The 13564-nt window shown below is 39.5% G+C and overlaps 1 protein-coding gene across 1 annotated transcript; it reads left to right on the forward strand.

Moving 5' to 3' along the window:
• Window positions 7072–12967, forward strand: LOC102190382 (tripartite motif-containing protein 64-like). Its single transcript, XM_018042867.1, has 5 exons — window positions 7072–7482; window positions 7981–8076; window positions 8670–8913; window positions 11344–11457; window positions 12483–12967. Exons 1-5 carry the CDS (start codon window positions 7072–7074, stop codon window positions 12965–12967), a joined length of 1350 nt encoding a protein of 449 aa, XP_017898356.1.

Below are 13564 nucleotides of genomic sequence, written 5' to 3' on the forward strand. Positions count from 1 at the left end.
ACGCCAGGCCTCCCTGTCCATCACCAACTCCCGGAGTTCACTCAGACTCACATCAATCGAGTCAGTAATGCCATCCAGCCATCTCATCTTCTGTCATCCCCTTCTCCTCCTGCCACCAATCCCTCCCAGCGTCAACTCTTCACATGAGGTGGCCAAAGTACTGGAGTTTCAGCTTTAGCATCATTCCTTCCAAAGAAAGCCCAGGGTTGATCTCCTTCAGAATAGACTGTTTGGATCTCCTTGCAGTCCAAGGGACTCTCAAGAGTCTTCCCCAACACCACAGTTCAAAAGCATCAATTCTTCAGCACTCAGCTTTCTTCACAGCCCAACTCTCACATCCATACATGACCACTGGAAAAACCATAGCCTTGACTAGATGGACATTTGTTGGCAAAGTAATGTCTCTGCTTTTGAATATGCTATCTAGGTTGGTCATAACTTTTCTTCCAAGAACTAAACGTCTTTTAATTTCATGGTTGCAGTCACCATCTGCAGTGATTTTGGAGCCCCAAAAAATAAAGTCTGAAACTTTTCCCATCTATTTCCCATGAGGTGATGGCACCAGAGGCCATGATCTTCATTTTCTGAAAGTTGAGCTTTAAGCCAAATTTTTCACTCTCCTCACTCTCCTCTTTCACTTTCTTCAAGAGGCTTTTTAGTTCCTCTTCAGTTTCTACCATAAGGGTGGTGTCATCTGTATATTTGAGGTTATTGTTATTTCTCCTGGCAATCTTGATTCCAGCTTGTGCTTCTTCCAGCCCAGGGTTTCTCATGATGTAATCTGCATATAAGTTAAATAAGCAGGGTGACAATATACAGCTTTGACGTACTCCTTTCCCTATTTTGAACCAGTCTGTTGTTCCATGTATAGTTCTAACTGTTGCTTCCTTATCTGCATATAGGTTTCTCAAGAGGCAGGAGGTGGTCTGGTATTCCCATCTCTTTCAGAATTTCCCACAGTTTATTGTGAGCCACACAGTCAAAGGCTTTGGCATAGTCAATAAAGCAGAAATAGATGTTTTTTCTGGAACTCTCTTACTTTTTCAATGATCCAGTGGATGTTGGCAATTTGATCTCTGGTTCCTCTGGTTCCTTTTCTAAAACCCGCTTGAACATCTGGAAGTTCATGGTTCACGTATTCCTGAAGCCTGGCTTGGAGAATTTTGAGCATTACTTTACTAGCATGTGAGATGAGTGCAACTGTATGATAGTTTGAGCATTCTTTGGCATTGCCTTTCTTTGGGATTGGAATGAAAATTGACCTTTTCCAGTCCTATGGCCACTGCTGAGTTTTCCAAATTAGTTGGCATATTGAGCACAGCACTTTCACAGCATTATCTTTCAGGATTTGAAATAGCTCAACTGGAATTCCATCACCTCCACTAGCTTTGTTCGTAGTGATGCTTTCTAAGGCCCACTTGACTTCACATTCCAGGACGTCTGGCTCTAGGTGAGTGATCACACCATTGTGATTATCTTGGTCTTGAAGATCTTTTTTGTATAGTTCTTCTGTGTATTCTTGCCACCTCTTCTTAATATTTTCTGCTTCTGTTAGGTCTATACGATTTCTGTCCTTTATCAAGCCCATCTTTGCATGAAATGTTCCCTTGGTATCTCTAATTTTCTTGAAGAGTTCTTTCATCTTTAAACTGTTATGTAAGTGATGATATTTTGTGCTTAGCCCATGATTTCTTACATATGTTCAAATAATAGATGTAATTAACATTCTAAAACCACTGGTTCTATATGAAAATAAAAAATATGAAGGAACATTCACAAAACTGACTGATGCAAAATGAAAAATAGAAATTCCCTCATTTCTGTCTAACTCAGAGATAGTAGTAAGCTTAGAACCCAAAATTTTACTTTCTTACCTTTTCAATCACAAGAGCGTAATAATGCAATCAATTTATTGAGTTCTAAATGTCCATCTAGGACATTTACTCTGTCAGTGGTCTTCATCACACACTTATAAAAGAATAAGTAGATTTAATTTTATATTTGACAGATTTTCTGGTGTATAGACTCATGATGGCTTCACGACATGCCAATTTGGAAGAGCTAGATGACAAAGGCGGGGGGGGGGGGGTGAGGACAGCAGCTATGTTGTAACATGGACACATCTTCTGTGATTATTCATTCAGGCACTAAGGCAATCCAAGGACCACCATGATGGAGGTTGCAGAAATAAGTAATATCATTATCCTAATTTTAAACTAGAGAGTTTACACTAATTGATCTTCCTAGCTGCTGCCTGAGGGACAGACTATTAATTAGACAGGGTCTGACAAGACCAACTTCATCCTCTACAGGAAGCTCTGGGCTAAGTCCTGTCTTCAAGCTCTTCCTCTGAGGAGATCCAGTACAGTGTTTCCACAAGAGGAAACCTTATACTTGAGTTTGGTGACCTCACTTGTGTCTACCATCATTTTGTAAAATACAGAAACATAGAGAAATAAAATTGCTTTCATGTCAGCATCCATAAGAAGACTTTATGACTAATTTATAACAGGTTGTATTATTGTCATAATTACCTACATTGCCATACTTCATTTAGGAAAGGAGGGTGGTAAAAAAAAAAACAAAACTTGGTTAAGACTTGGAAATTAAGGCCCCTGGGGTTACTGTTAACAAGAGTCACCTCTCATTAAAGAGTGGTTGTGCTTTTGCAATACAAGGTCATTTTCAAAAGTTTGCTCATAAACTCTAAGAACCATCAGCCACTTGAAATGTGTATAAAAGGTACACGTGTTTTGAAAAACTTAAAGATAGGGTCATGATTCCTACCCCTTTCCAAAACTCTGAATTCTCCATGTGATTGTTCAGTGGGAAATATGTCAGAAAAGAAAGATGAGGATATGGGCTATCCCTTCAAAATATTTTTTATTCTAATTTTTCAATGCAGTGACTGTTGTTTCTATTTTGTTCTAAAGTAGCCTATTAATGACATTGGCCTAAAGTGTTGTCTGAGCTGGGGTCTCTCTCTACTGACCCTTTCCTTTGGAGTTGGCTTGGAGAGCACCAAACAGAGAGCCCCCCATCCTGTCATTGCTCAGAGGCACTGGGGGGCTTGATCCAGAGCATGAGGGTGAAGGACAAGAGAAATTTCCATTCTGAAGTGGTGGCCACAGGTGTTTCTACCTTAAAGAGTTACTTTAAAATTTAAAAATCAATCAATAAAATCAAACTATTTCTCCATGATAGAACATGTTTAAACAAACCTCACCATATAGTGTTAAAATAATCTTTTCAAATTCTTTGGTTAAAAATAAAAATTGTTGAAATTCAGAAACTCACATATCAACGTACATTTGAGATTGGGTCTATGGTACAATCAGTAGCTCTTGATGATAGAGTGTTCGTGGAGATTGTTTATGAAGATAAGCCAAGATGTTAGAGCAATCTTATCTTGTTTCAGGAAATCTCATCATCCACATTAACACCATCAGAAGACTGATGAACAAATGGGTGGGATTCAGAGACTCAGTATAAGGAAACTCCAGGAGCCAAAGTCAGTCTTTTCCAAAACCGAGAGGGAGCTCAACTAGATCAGGAGATGGCCACACTTGGAACAGTTAATCCCTGAGCCAACTTCATATTATTGCCCAGGGTAGACTGTTTCTACAACTCCTTCGGTGAGTACACAGTTCACCACAGAGCAGCTCTTGGGACTCTTCTGAGGGGAAACAAACTAAATTTCCTATTTTTGATTTATCAATAATATGAGGGTTGTTAAAATGAAACAACATTCTTTACCGACTTAGTGAAATGATTCTGTTCTGGTTTTGTTAGCTTGTCTTGACATGCACTGTGGAATGGTTAAGAGGATTCATTTTACTTCTGTGATTGTATTTCTTTCTTAGTTGTCCTCATGCACTTTAAGGACCACATGGGCTGCAGCAGGCCAGGCTTCTCTCTCTTCTTAGGATTACTTGATTCTATAAGTAGTACCTAATCATTTACCCTAAAAGTGGAGTGTGTCTGTAAATACAGTAGAGATAATAGTTTACATTATAGAAGTAGATGGGCTTAGATGGGCTTCCCAGGTGGCTCAGATGGTAAAAAATATGCTTGCAATGCAGAAGACCTGGGTTCTAATCTTGAGTTGGAAAAATTCCCTGGAGAAGGAAATGGCAACCCATTCCTGTATTCTTGCCTTAAGAATTCTATCGACAGAGGAGTCTGGTGGGATATAGTCCATGGGGTTGCAAAAAGTCATTCATGACTGAGTGACTAACACTTTCACTCTCACTTTCACAGAAGTAGATGATACATACAAAGATTTGCAGAAAATATTGTTAAAATTAGGTACCAGTTGACCCTTCAAAAATATGCATTTTTGACTGAAATTTTTAGTCATGTATCGGTGTGAGAGTTGGACTATATAAGAAAGCTGAACACAGAAGAATTGATGCTTTTAAGCTGTGGTGTTGGAGAAGACTCTTGAGAGTCCCTTGGACTGCAAGGAGATCCAACCAGTCCACTTTGAAGGAGATCAGCCCTGGGATTTCTTTGGAAGAAATGATGCTAAAGCTGAAACTCCAGTACTTTGGCCACCTCATGTGAAGAGTTGACTCATTGGAAAAGACTCTGATGCTGGGAGGGATTGAGGGCAGGAGGAGAAGGGGATGACAGAGGATGAGATGGCTGGATGGCATCACAGGCTGGATGGATGTAAGTCTGAGTGAACTCTGGGAGTTGGTGATGGACAGGGAGGCCTGGCATGCTGCGATTCATGGGGTCGCAAAGAGTCAGACATGACTGAGCAACTGAACAGAACTGAAACAACAACTTCATGGATTGCAACTGTAAATGTAAGATATGACTTTTTAGCAGAGATTGCAGTGTAGCAATTGAATTAAGTAGAGCACATAAAAATGCTTTCAACTCTGCAAAAATCTAATCATGTTCACCTATACCTTTTCATAGGGCTGATAACCATATCACTTGGAGGAAATGGGTGTGGTCTTCAGACAATATATAGAGCATTCCCTGAAGATGCAATTGCATTCTTCTCCAGCATCCAGAGCTGTCCGGATTCGAGTTTGTTGCACTGAGGAGAATTTTTAAAGTTCCTGCCAGAAGGAGGTGAGCACCTAAGTGCTGACCTGAATTTAATAGTTACTTACCAAACAGGAATAGAATTTCATCAACTACATTTCATCAAGTGTACCCAAAGGTGAGTTCTTATCAAGGTACAATGAAATTCTGCTATGCTCACTTAAAAATGAAACTTTAATGGTAGTTGCAGACAGAAATGTAATTGTTTTCTATCAGTGCTATCTATATGTGAACACTGCATCAAGCATTTATTCCCTGTTGAATTTGTAAACAAGTAACTTCTTTTACCCACACTATGTCAAGTAGCTTCCCTATAACATGTGGGTAAAAATAGAAAATTAGTAAATGTTGTTGAGAAAATTGAAATAGTTAATTCATATAAAAAGAGTTAATCTAATACCTAGAAATATTTATAAACAATAAACAAAACAGCAGTCTTCTCCTGTTGTTGAGTCACTAAGTCATGTCATTATTTCATGACTTTATGTTACTAGAGGTTCTTAAGTCTTAAAAGAGTTTCCTAGAGACCCAAGTACTTATAAAACAGCTAGTACTCCTAAAATGTTCAACATAATGTATATATTTCATATCCTTCACACAGATGAACATGAGTTAAATGGGTGAATTAATCAGAAAACCTCCTGAAATGGTCACATTTGCTATCATTTTAGAACCCTCACTTTGCAGTGCACAAGTGAAAAGTGTTCAGGATAGATCTAATCAGCCAGTAAGGACTCCAAAAGCATGAAGGGGAAAGAGAGGGAAGTCTCAGAAAACAAAGAACCTGATGTTGCTTCCGTTAACCAAATGTCTGGAATTTCCAGGGTAGAGAGGAAATCCTTGGGTATGTTCAAACTAATTTCTTTGCTTTTATTAAACAACTGATTCTTTTTACTAACTATTGTTATAGTGGAAATATTCATCAGTTCAAAATATGACATGCTCTGGTCATCTGAACTGACTCCAGGTAAAACTGTTTTCCTGAACTAGCAATGACAAGTTTTGTTTGTTTTTATTTTTTCTTTTTGCTTTGAAAGGAGTAGTTTTGTTATTTAAGTCATAAGGAAACACTGACCTATTTACATATTTAACACATCAAAGTCAAAACCAACACTGATTACATTAAGTTTACATTATTCATAAACATTTTTCTTTGTCTTTAGAAAAGCACATATGTCACTTCAAAGGCAGAAGGAATAGGGAACATTAGCACAGAGAAAGTGAGTGCTAGTGGGGGTTCCAAGCAGGAAGAGATGGAGAGAGAGAGACAGACTGAGGTTATATATGTTCTTTTGTTCCAGTCACCTGACCAAATTAACTCTGGAGTCATCCTAACATTTACACTCATGTTTCCTTTAAACAAAAAAAGTTGCTAGTGACTCTCTTATCTAATTTCATCTTTTTTATTATAGCATGAACACAACCGGTCTGTAGCCACCATTTCTAGGTTTCTATTGTGATTGTGCTTAGTCACTCAGTCATGTCCAACTCGACTGTAGGACACCAGGCTCCTAGGTCTATGGGATTTCCCAGACAAGCGTGCTGGAGTGGATTGCCATTTCCTTCTTCAGGGGATCTTCCTGACCCAGGGCTCGAACCCATGTCTCCTATGTCTCCTGCACTCCTGGCAGATTCTTTACCCACTGAGCCATCAGGGAAGTCCAGGTGGTGATAGTGGTAAAGAACCCACCTGCAAATGCAGGACGTGTAAGAGACATGGGTTCAATCCCTGGGTAGGAAAGATGTCCTGCAGAAAGACCAGACAACCCACTCTGGTTTTCTTGGTTGGAGAACCCAATGGATAGAGGACCCCAGGGAGCTCCAGCCCATAGGTTCTCAGAGTTGACCATGACTGAGCGACTCAGCACACAGGTTTATACTGGGGGTAAGCAAGTGTGGAAATGAGATAGAGTTCAAAACAGGACTGTGCCAAAGGCTTTATTTTCCCTGATCACAGCATAAGAATAGCTTTTTCTCTTACCCTCTCATTTGTCTCTAATTTTCAGAAACATGGATTCAGACACACTGCAGGCCTTCCAGAGGGAACTCACCTGCTCCATCTGCATGAACTGCTTCCTGGACCCCGTCACCATAGACTGTGGGCACAGCTTCTGCCGTCCCTGTCTGAGCCTTTGCTGGGAAGAAGGCCAGACTCCAACGAGCTGCCCTGAGTGCAGGAGAATAGCAGAGAGGCCCGATTTCCAAACCAACATTGTCCTCAAGAGGCTGGCTTCCCTTGCCAGACAGGCCAGAGCTGACCACGACCACAGCTCAGAGGAGCAGATCTGCGTGACACACCAGGAAGCCAAAGGCCTCTTCTGTGAGGCTGACCAGACCCTGCTCTGTGGGCCCTGCTCTGAACGCCCCGAGCACGCAGCTCACAGCCACAGGCCAATACCCAGGGCTGCTGAGGAGACCCGGGTAGGTGATGCCTCTTGAGCAGTTTGGGATCTAGAGGCTCCTAAGTCAGAGAGGAAGATGAGGATGCTGTGATGGTGATGGGGGTGGAGATAGTGGAGGGGGGAGTTCCGAATGTGGATCCTCACATATAATGTGTCCTTTCAGTGTTGTTTCCCAATTGTCCACGTGTGTGGAAATGCAGCATCCCGGGGTGGGTGGCACCAGGGCCACAGGCTTCTGATGGGAGCTTGAGGCTTTCTTAATCAAACTATATAAATGTGTAAGTCTCAATTTATTAGGGTATGGATTTTGTTATCTGTAAGTTTTCCCCTGTTCTCTACTATACACTTCTGTTACTATCACATTCAAGTGTTAGATTCAGATTAATCAGGGAAAATCTGACCACAGCATTCTAACTCAAGGTTTCTGTGTAACCAACAACTACCTTTGCTCATGAATAAGGGTATGAAATTTATGGTGTCATCTTCCATGTCACTAAATCCCATGACTATTTTGCAGGGAAAATTTCTGAAAAGAATGAGCTCTTTATGGAAAATGAGAGAAGAAATACAACTGACTCTGAATCAGGAAGCTAAAAAAACTCGGTCATTTAAGGTAAGAATAAAAAGGTTACTATTTATTTGTATAGATATTGATATAATTCTTGCTGTTTGGTCCATTTAAGTTCCCATTGGTCTCTTCCCTGGAAATTGTGAGGTTTCAAATGACCTATCAGTGATCACAATTGAAACAGGCCAAAACATGCTAGTTCAAGGATGCTAGTACAAGGGAAAACCACAGCATGAAAAGTGTTCCTAGGCCAGATTTTGAAGATTTGAATACAAGTTTTCAGAAACGAAGTATAAGACACATTTCACTAAGTGTGACTAGTGAAGTAGAAGAGATGAATAGAGTAATAGTATATAGAGGCAAGATTCATGTCAGAGAGGAAATAATGGATAGAGCAAGAACCTTAGAGAATCCTCCTAGAGAGAGAGCTTGGGACCCCTCAGATGGCTTGATTCAAGCAAAGAAAGATACTAGGAACTCAGAGAATGCATGGACAGGAAGGACCAGCAGATACAGGACCTTCGATGTGGGAGGCAAAAAGTTTGCCAAGAGCTTTCCTGATTACATCAAAGAAATGTTATTTGAGTTTTGTTTTCAATGTGAGAATAAGCAATACTTTGAATCCACTATGCCCTCAGAAATATGTGACCCTAAGGAAGGTGATGATTAAATTTGAATGTCAGAGGAGGCATCCATTAGTCCAGGAGGAGGAGAAACTGCATCTGGAGGCCCTGAAGAAAGAAGCCAAGGAGATTTGTCTACAACTCAAGGAGAGTGTGTTCAGAATGACTCAGTACAAAGAAAGACTGAAAGAAATGTACAGAGAGCTGACTGAGATGTGCCAAAAGCCGGACATGGAGCTGCTCCAGGTGAGAGAGGAGGGTTTATTCTCAGAGAAAAAAGCACTCTTCTAGACGAGCTGCCGTGACACTGAAATGTTCCCTGCATATACTATTACTTTCAGCTAAGAAAGGTTTTTCCTTGACCCCCATTATTGTATTTGTCCAATCCCCTATTTTATCATATCCTGGTAACATTTAGAAGATTTTTTTGCCCATTTCCTAGCTAAAATACCTTTTTTTTTAGTGTGATCAGGGGTACTATCCAGATAAGTTTCCAAAGTCAGCAAAATTCTATGACCAGGAGAATGTTAACTTTCATGGAGTAAATCTAAATATGCATTCCCCTAAACCCTTGAAACTCCCTGCTATCCCAAATTTTCTGAAGATACTGAGCTTTTGCTTTATGTCTCAGCAAGATTGTTAGAACTAGTCATCAATTTCCATGCACTCTATAATTCATTTTATATGGTTCCCTGTTTTGGTTTATTGCTTTCATAGATGGTGAGCTCTGTCCTAGGGAATAGCACTGGGCAATGAGTGACATTGGAATCCTGGATGTTGCTACATCATTATATACTCTTCATGGCTCCCTTCCTTCCTTAATGTGCCCTGAGGAAGCCCATCATATTTTAGTTTAAGCTCAGTTATGATGCCTTCTGACTGTTCCTTAGAAGAGAATTAGCAAAACAGTATCTTATTGAATAAAAAATAGAGACTGCTACTGCTAGGTCGCTTCAGTCATGTCCGACTCTGTGAGACCCCATAGATGGCAGCCCACCAGGCTCCCCCATCCTTGGGATTCTCCAGGCAAGAATACTAGAGTGGGTTGCCATTTCCTTTTCCAATGCATGAAAGTGAAAAGTCAAAGTGAAGTCGCTCAGTCATGTCTGACTCTTAGCGACTCCATGGACTGTGGCCTACCAGGCTCCTCTGTCCATGGGATTTTCCAGGCAAGAGTACTGGAGTGGGGTGCCATTGCATTCTCCAAAAGAAAAAAAAAAGAGAGAGAGAGAGAGAGAGAAGAAGATGCAAAAAGACAGAAGTATCATGATTAACATGATCTCTTTTTTTCTCTTTACAGGCCATGGGAAATGTATTGGAAAAGTGAGTATACACTAATGAGTTTTTTATTTCCGGAAAAGTTGTTCTCTTTTTGATGAAATGGATACCCAGTCATTCCTTGGTACCATGGAAGATTGTTTTCAGGTCCTCCCCAATATCTAAATTCCAGGATGCAGGATGCCTTATACAAAATGCCTTAGTATTTGCATTTAACTTACAAGCATTCTCCCTTACACTTTGTCATCTCTAGACTACTTATAACAGCAAACATACACTAGGAAAATTGAATATTATTCAAAAAGTTCCCTGGTATGTGGAATTGTTAAGTTTTACTTTCTGGAATTTTTTTCTCCAATTTTTTCATTCAAAACCAGGAGTAAGGATGGAGGAATAGGTAGACTGGGAATTTGGGATTGACATGTACACACTGCTATATTTAAAATTATATGTAAAATAGCAGGTCCAACAAGGACTTCTCATAAAATACATAAATATATAAGTAAATAAGTACATAAGTAAGCAACCAAGAATTTACAAGTTGAATCCACATGTGAATCCATAGGTGCAGAACCTTCATATATGGATTATCAATATCATCTTTTTGGCTAGTTTCTATTTTATTTCAAATAATTTCCAGGCCTTCTGATTCTTGATTTCAGAAGTTTCCTTTTCATTTGGCTGAAATCAAATATACCTGAAAACATTCTGACATGCTGGACTTGGTTTTACCCACTCACCCCATCCTCTCCAACCTCACCACAATAAGACTTTGGAAGGAATTTGCCAAACTATCACAGAGGAAACACCTATGCTAGTGAGTTGGAAGGTGAAAAAGGCCTGAAAGAGGCAAATTCCCTAAGAATGAGAAGAAGATGCGTGCTTTTGTTCGGAGGAGTAGCAGTGACTCAGCCTGTTCCATCATTGTAAGCTCCCTTGTAGGCAGGTCCTCAGAGGAAGTGGCTTTCTGCTGTGCACTAAGTTAGACTTTCAGACCAAGGTAACCAGGTTGGAACTGGAATACCTTGCTGGTCTGACAAGAGCAAACAGGTCTGGATCAACGAACTCTTCCTTGTAGACACTGAATGCATCCTTGATGACTACTTGCTTGACTAATCTCAAAGGCTTAGGCTGAATTTTTTCCTTCTGTAAAATGCCCAGGATCTTTCATTATCTGAGATGGAATAGAGAAAGGGAATGAGGTTCGATGAGTGGAAAACAGGACTAATATTTGAGAACAATGGGGAAGTTTAAATTTTATACAATTTATATTTAGTAAAAAATATGGTATTGTTTTTATATTCCCAACTGTGTAGAATATATTGTATATGTAACTAACAAAATGTCCTGGGTTAAAATTTGCTTTTATACAATGGTCATGTGATTAGACTTTGGCCTTGAAATGTATTAGATGTCATTTGTTTCAGGGCCAACTTGGCACAGATGCAGAAGCCTCAGCCAGTGAACCCAGAGCTCACTTGCTGGCCTGTTGCTGGAATCCTAGACATGCTGAACAAATTCAGAGGTAAGGGTCAGCCCTGTGGTGATCAGGACTATGCTTCATTAGAGCTTCCCAAGAAGGAACCTTCTTCTATTGTTATTTTATTTTTTCTGAAATGATGGTAGTGGTAGTTACCCAAAGTGGTAACATCTTTTCTGCCCGTGTCGTCAGATTACAAAAGTCAAAGTTGAACTTAGCCACCTGTAGTTTATTGAAAATACAAAGCCAGATGCATACATTAAGTTACAACTGACATAAGTGAAGCAATAGTAGAACAACCAGGATGCTCATGTTGTTATAAAGAGAATATTTAGTTTCATGAGTAGCCATCAACATTGTGTTTATTCTGGTTATTTCACTCTTGAAAGGTTAATTGTGGCATTTCTGGTTTTTAACATGTTCTGCATTTCATATGCATTTGTTATGTATTGTACAGAGAATATTTATTATTCCTAAAATAAGGACTAATTGACAAAACAGATTAAAATTGGCTTATGCTGAATAACTGTGATGCTCTTAGAGCAATCTCAGGACAACTGAAAGGCAAGAGATATGTGAACATGGTTAGCCAGAACATCCTTTCAGAAGCTTCCAAACTATTCATTTATGGATTTCTTTCAAATGTTTGGACCTTTGAGAATGTAATAGGTACAGAATACACCCCAATAAATTTTCACTTGACAGCAAAGTGTCATCTATCTATTAAATAATATTAAAGACAAAGAACACAAGAAAAGTTTTCTAAACAAAAGATAAAACATTTTAGGTGAGCCCTGATATAAACTGTCAAGAGATAGACGTTAGAGACTTCACACAGTTTATGATGCATCTTGTTTTTTTTTTTTTTTCTGTATGATTTGAGGCGTTATATATGCTGTAGAGATAGTGATAACTATTGTTCTTCATCGTAGAGCCAGTCTGAACTCCCTTTGCTTTGTTTTGTGTTTCCTTGGAGGAGGAAAAATGAAAAAAGGCAGGGAGTAGAGAGCCTCTGCCTCTCAGAGACACAGAAATCCCACTTGCTAACCCAGTTTTTTCTCTTTCTACAGTGGATAATGTTCTGACTCAGACCACCATTCACCATGTGAGCCTTGATGATGCAAGTGTGATGTCAGGAGATGACCCCCACGGCATGTCCAGACAGCTCGATGGTGGGGCGAGCTTTGTGGCCTGGGGAGCTCAGGCTTTCAGCTCCGGGAGGCACTACTGGGAGCTGGAAGTGACACACTTCTCCAGCTGGATTCTGGGGGTCAGTAAAGATATCTTGACAAGTGATACTATTATCCATATTAATTATGAAGAAGCATTTCTTCTGTTTTCTGAAAAGGTGAATGACGAGTATAGTCTCTTCACCAACTCCCCACCCTTAGTTCAGTTTGTAAAAAGGCCTCTGGGTAAGATTGGAGTTTTTCTGGATTATGACAATGGAGCTGTGAGCTTCTATGATGTTTCTAGAGGATCCCTCATATACAGTTTCCTTCCTTCCTCCATCTCCTCCCCTCTGAAGCCTTTCCTTTGCCTTAGGTCTCCATGAATTATCTAGTTCCCTGACCATAGTTTTGAAATTCTTCCCTGAGGAAGTTGCTATCTTAAGCCTCATGCAAGGTCACAGAATGATACCTGACTTTATCCGAGCACACTGCAATTTAATGAAACATAATGATTGTATGTTTATAAAATGGCTTAATCATGTTGAATGTATAAATTTGTTAATAAAGTTTAACACAAAAATTTATTATGGAGTATCTCATAGAATAAAATAGATTGCTTTCCTTTCTTAAATGATGGTTTTATTAAAATAAATGTTACATTTCATAAAGATTAGCCTATTTAAAGTATGTAACCCAGTTACTTTTTTAATATACAAAAATTTATGGAACCAGAGCTTTGTAATTCAAGGATATATCCATCACCCCAGAGAGAAATCAATGCCAATCAACATTTATTCCCCATTGCCCTCCCTCTTCTGATGTCACCTCAATCTAGTTTTATTCCTCATGGATTTTTTTTTAGCATGTATATATATATTATTGAAGTATAGTTGACTTGCAGTCTTTCAGGTGCATACCAACATGATTCAGTTATACATATATACAAATATTATTTTTCAGACTATTTTCCATTAGAGATT

This window comes from Capra hircus, chromosome 29, assembly GCF_001704415.2.
Source record: "Capra hircus breed San Clemente chromosome 29, ASM170441v1, whole genome shotgun sequence".
Taxonomy (NCBI): domain Eukaryota; kingdom Metazoa; phylum Chordata; class Mammalia; order Artiodactyla; family Bovidae; genus Capra; species Capra hircus.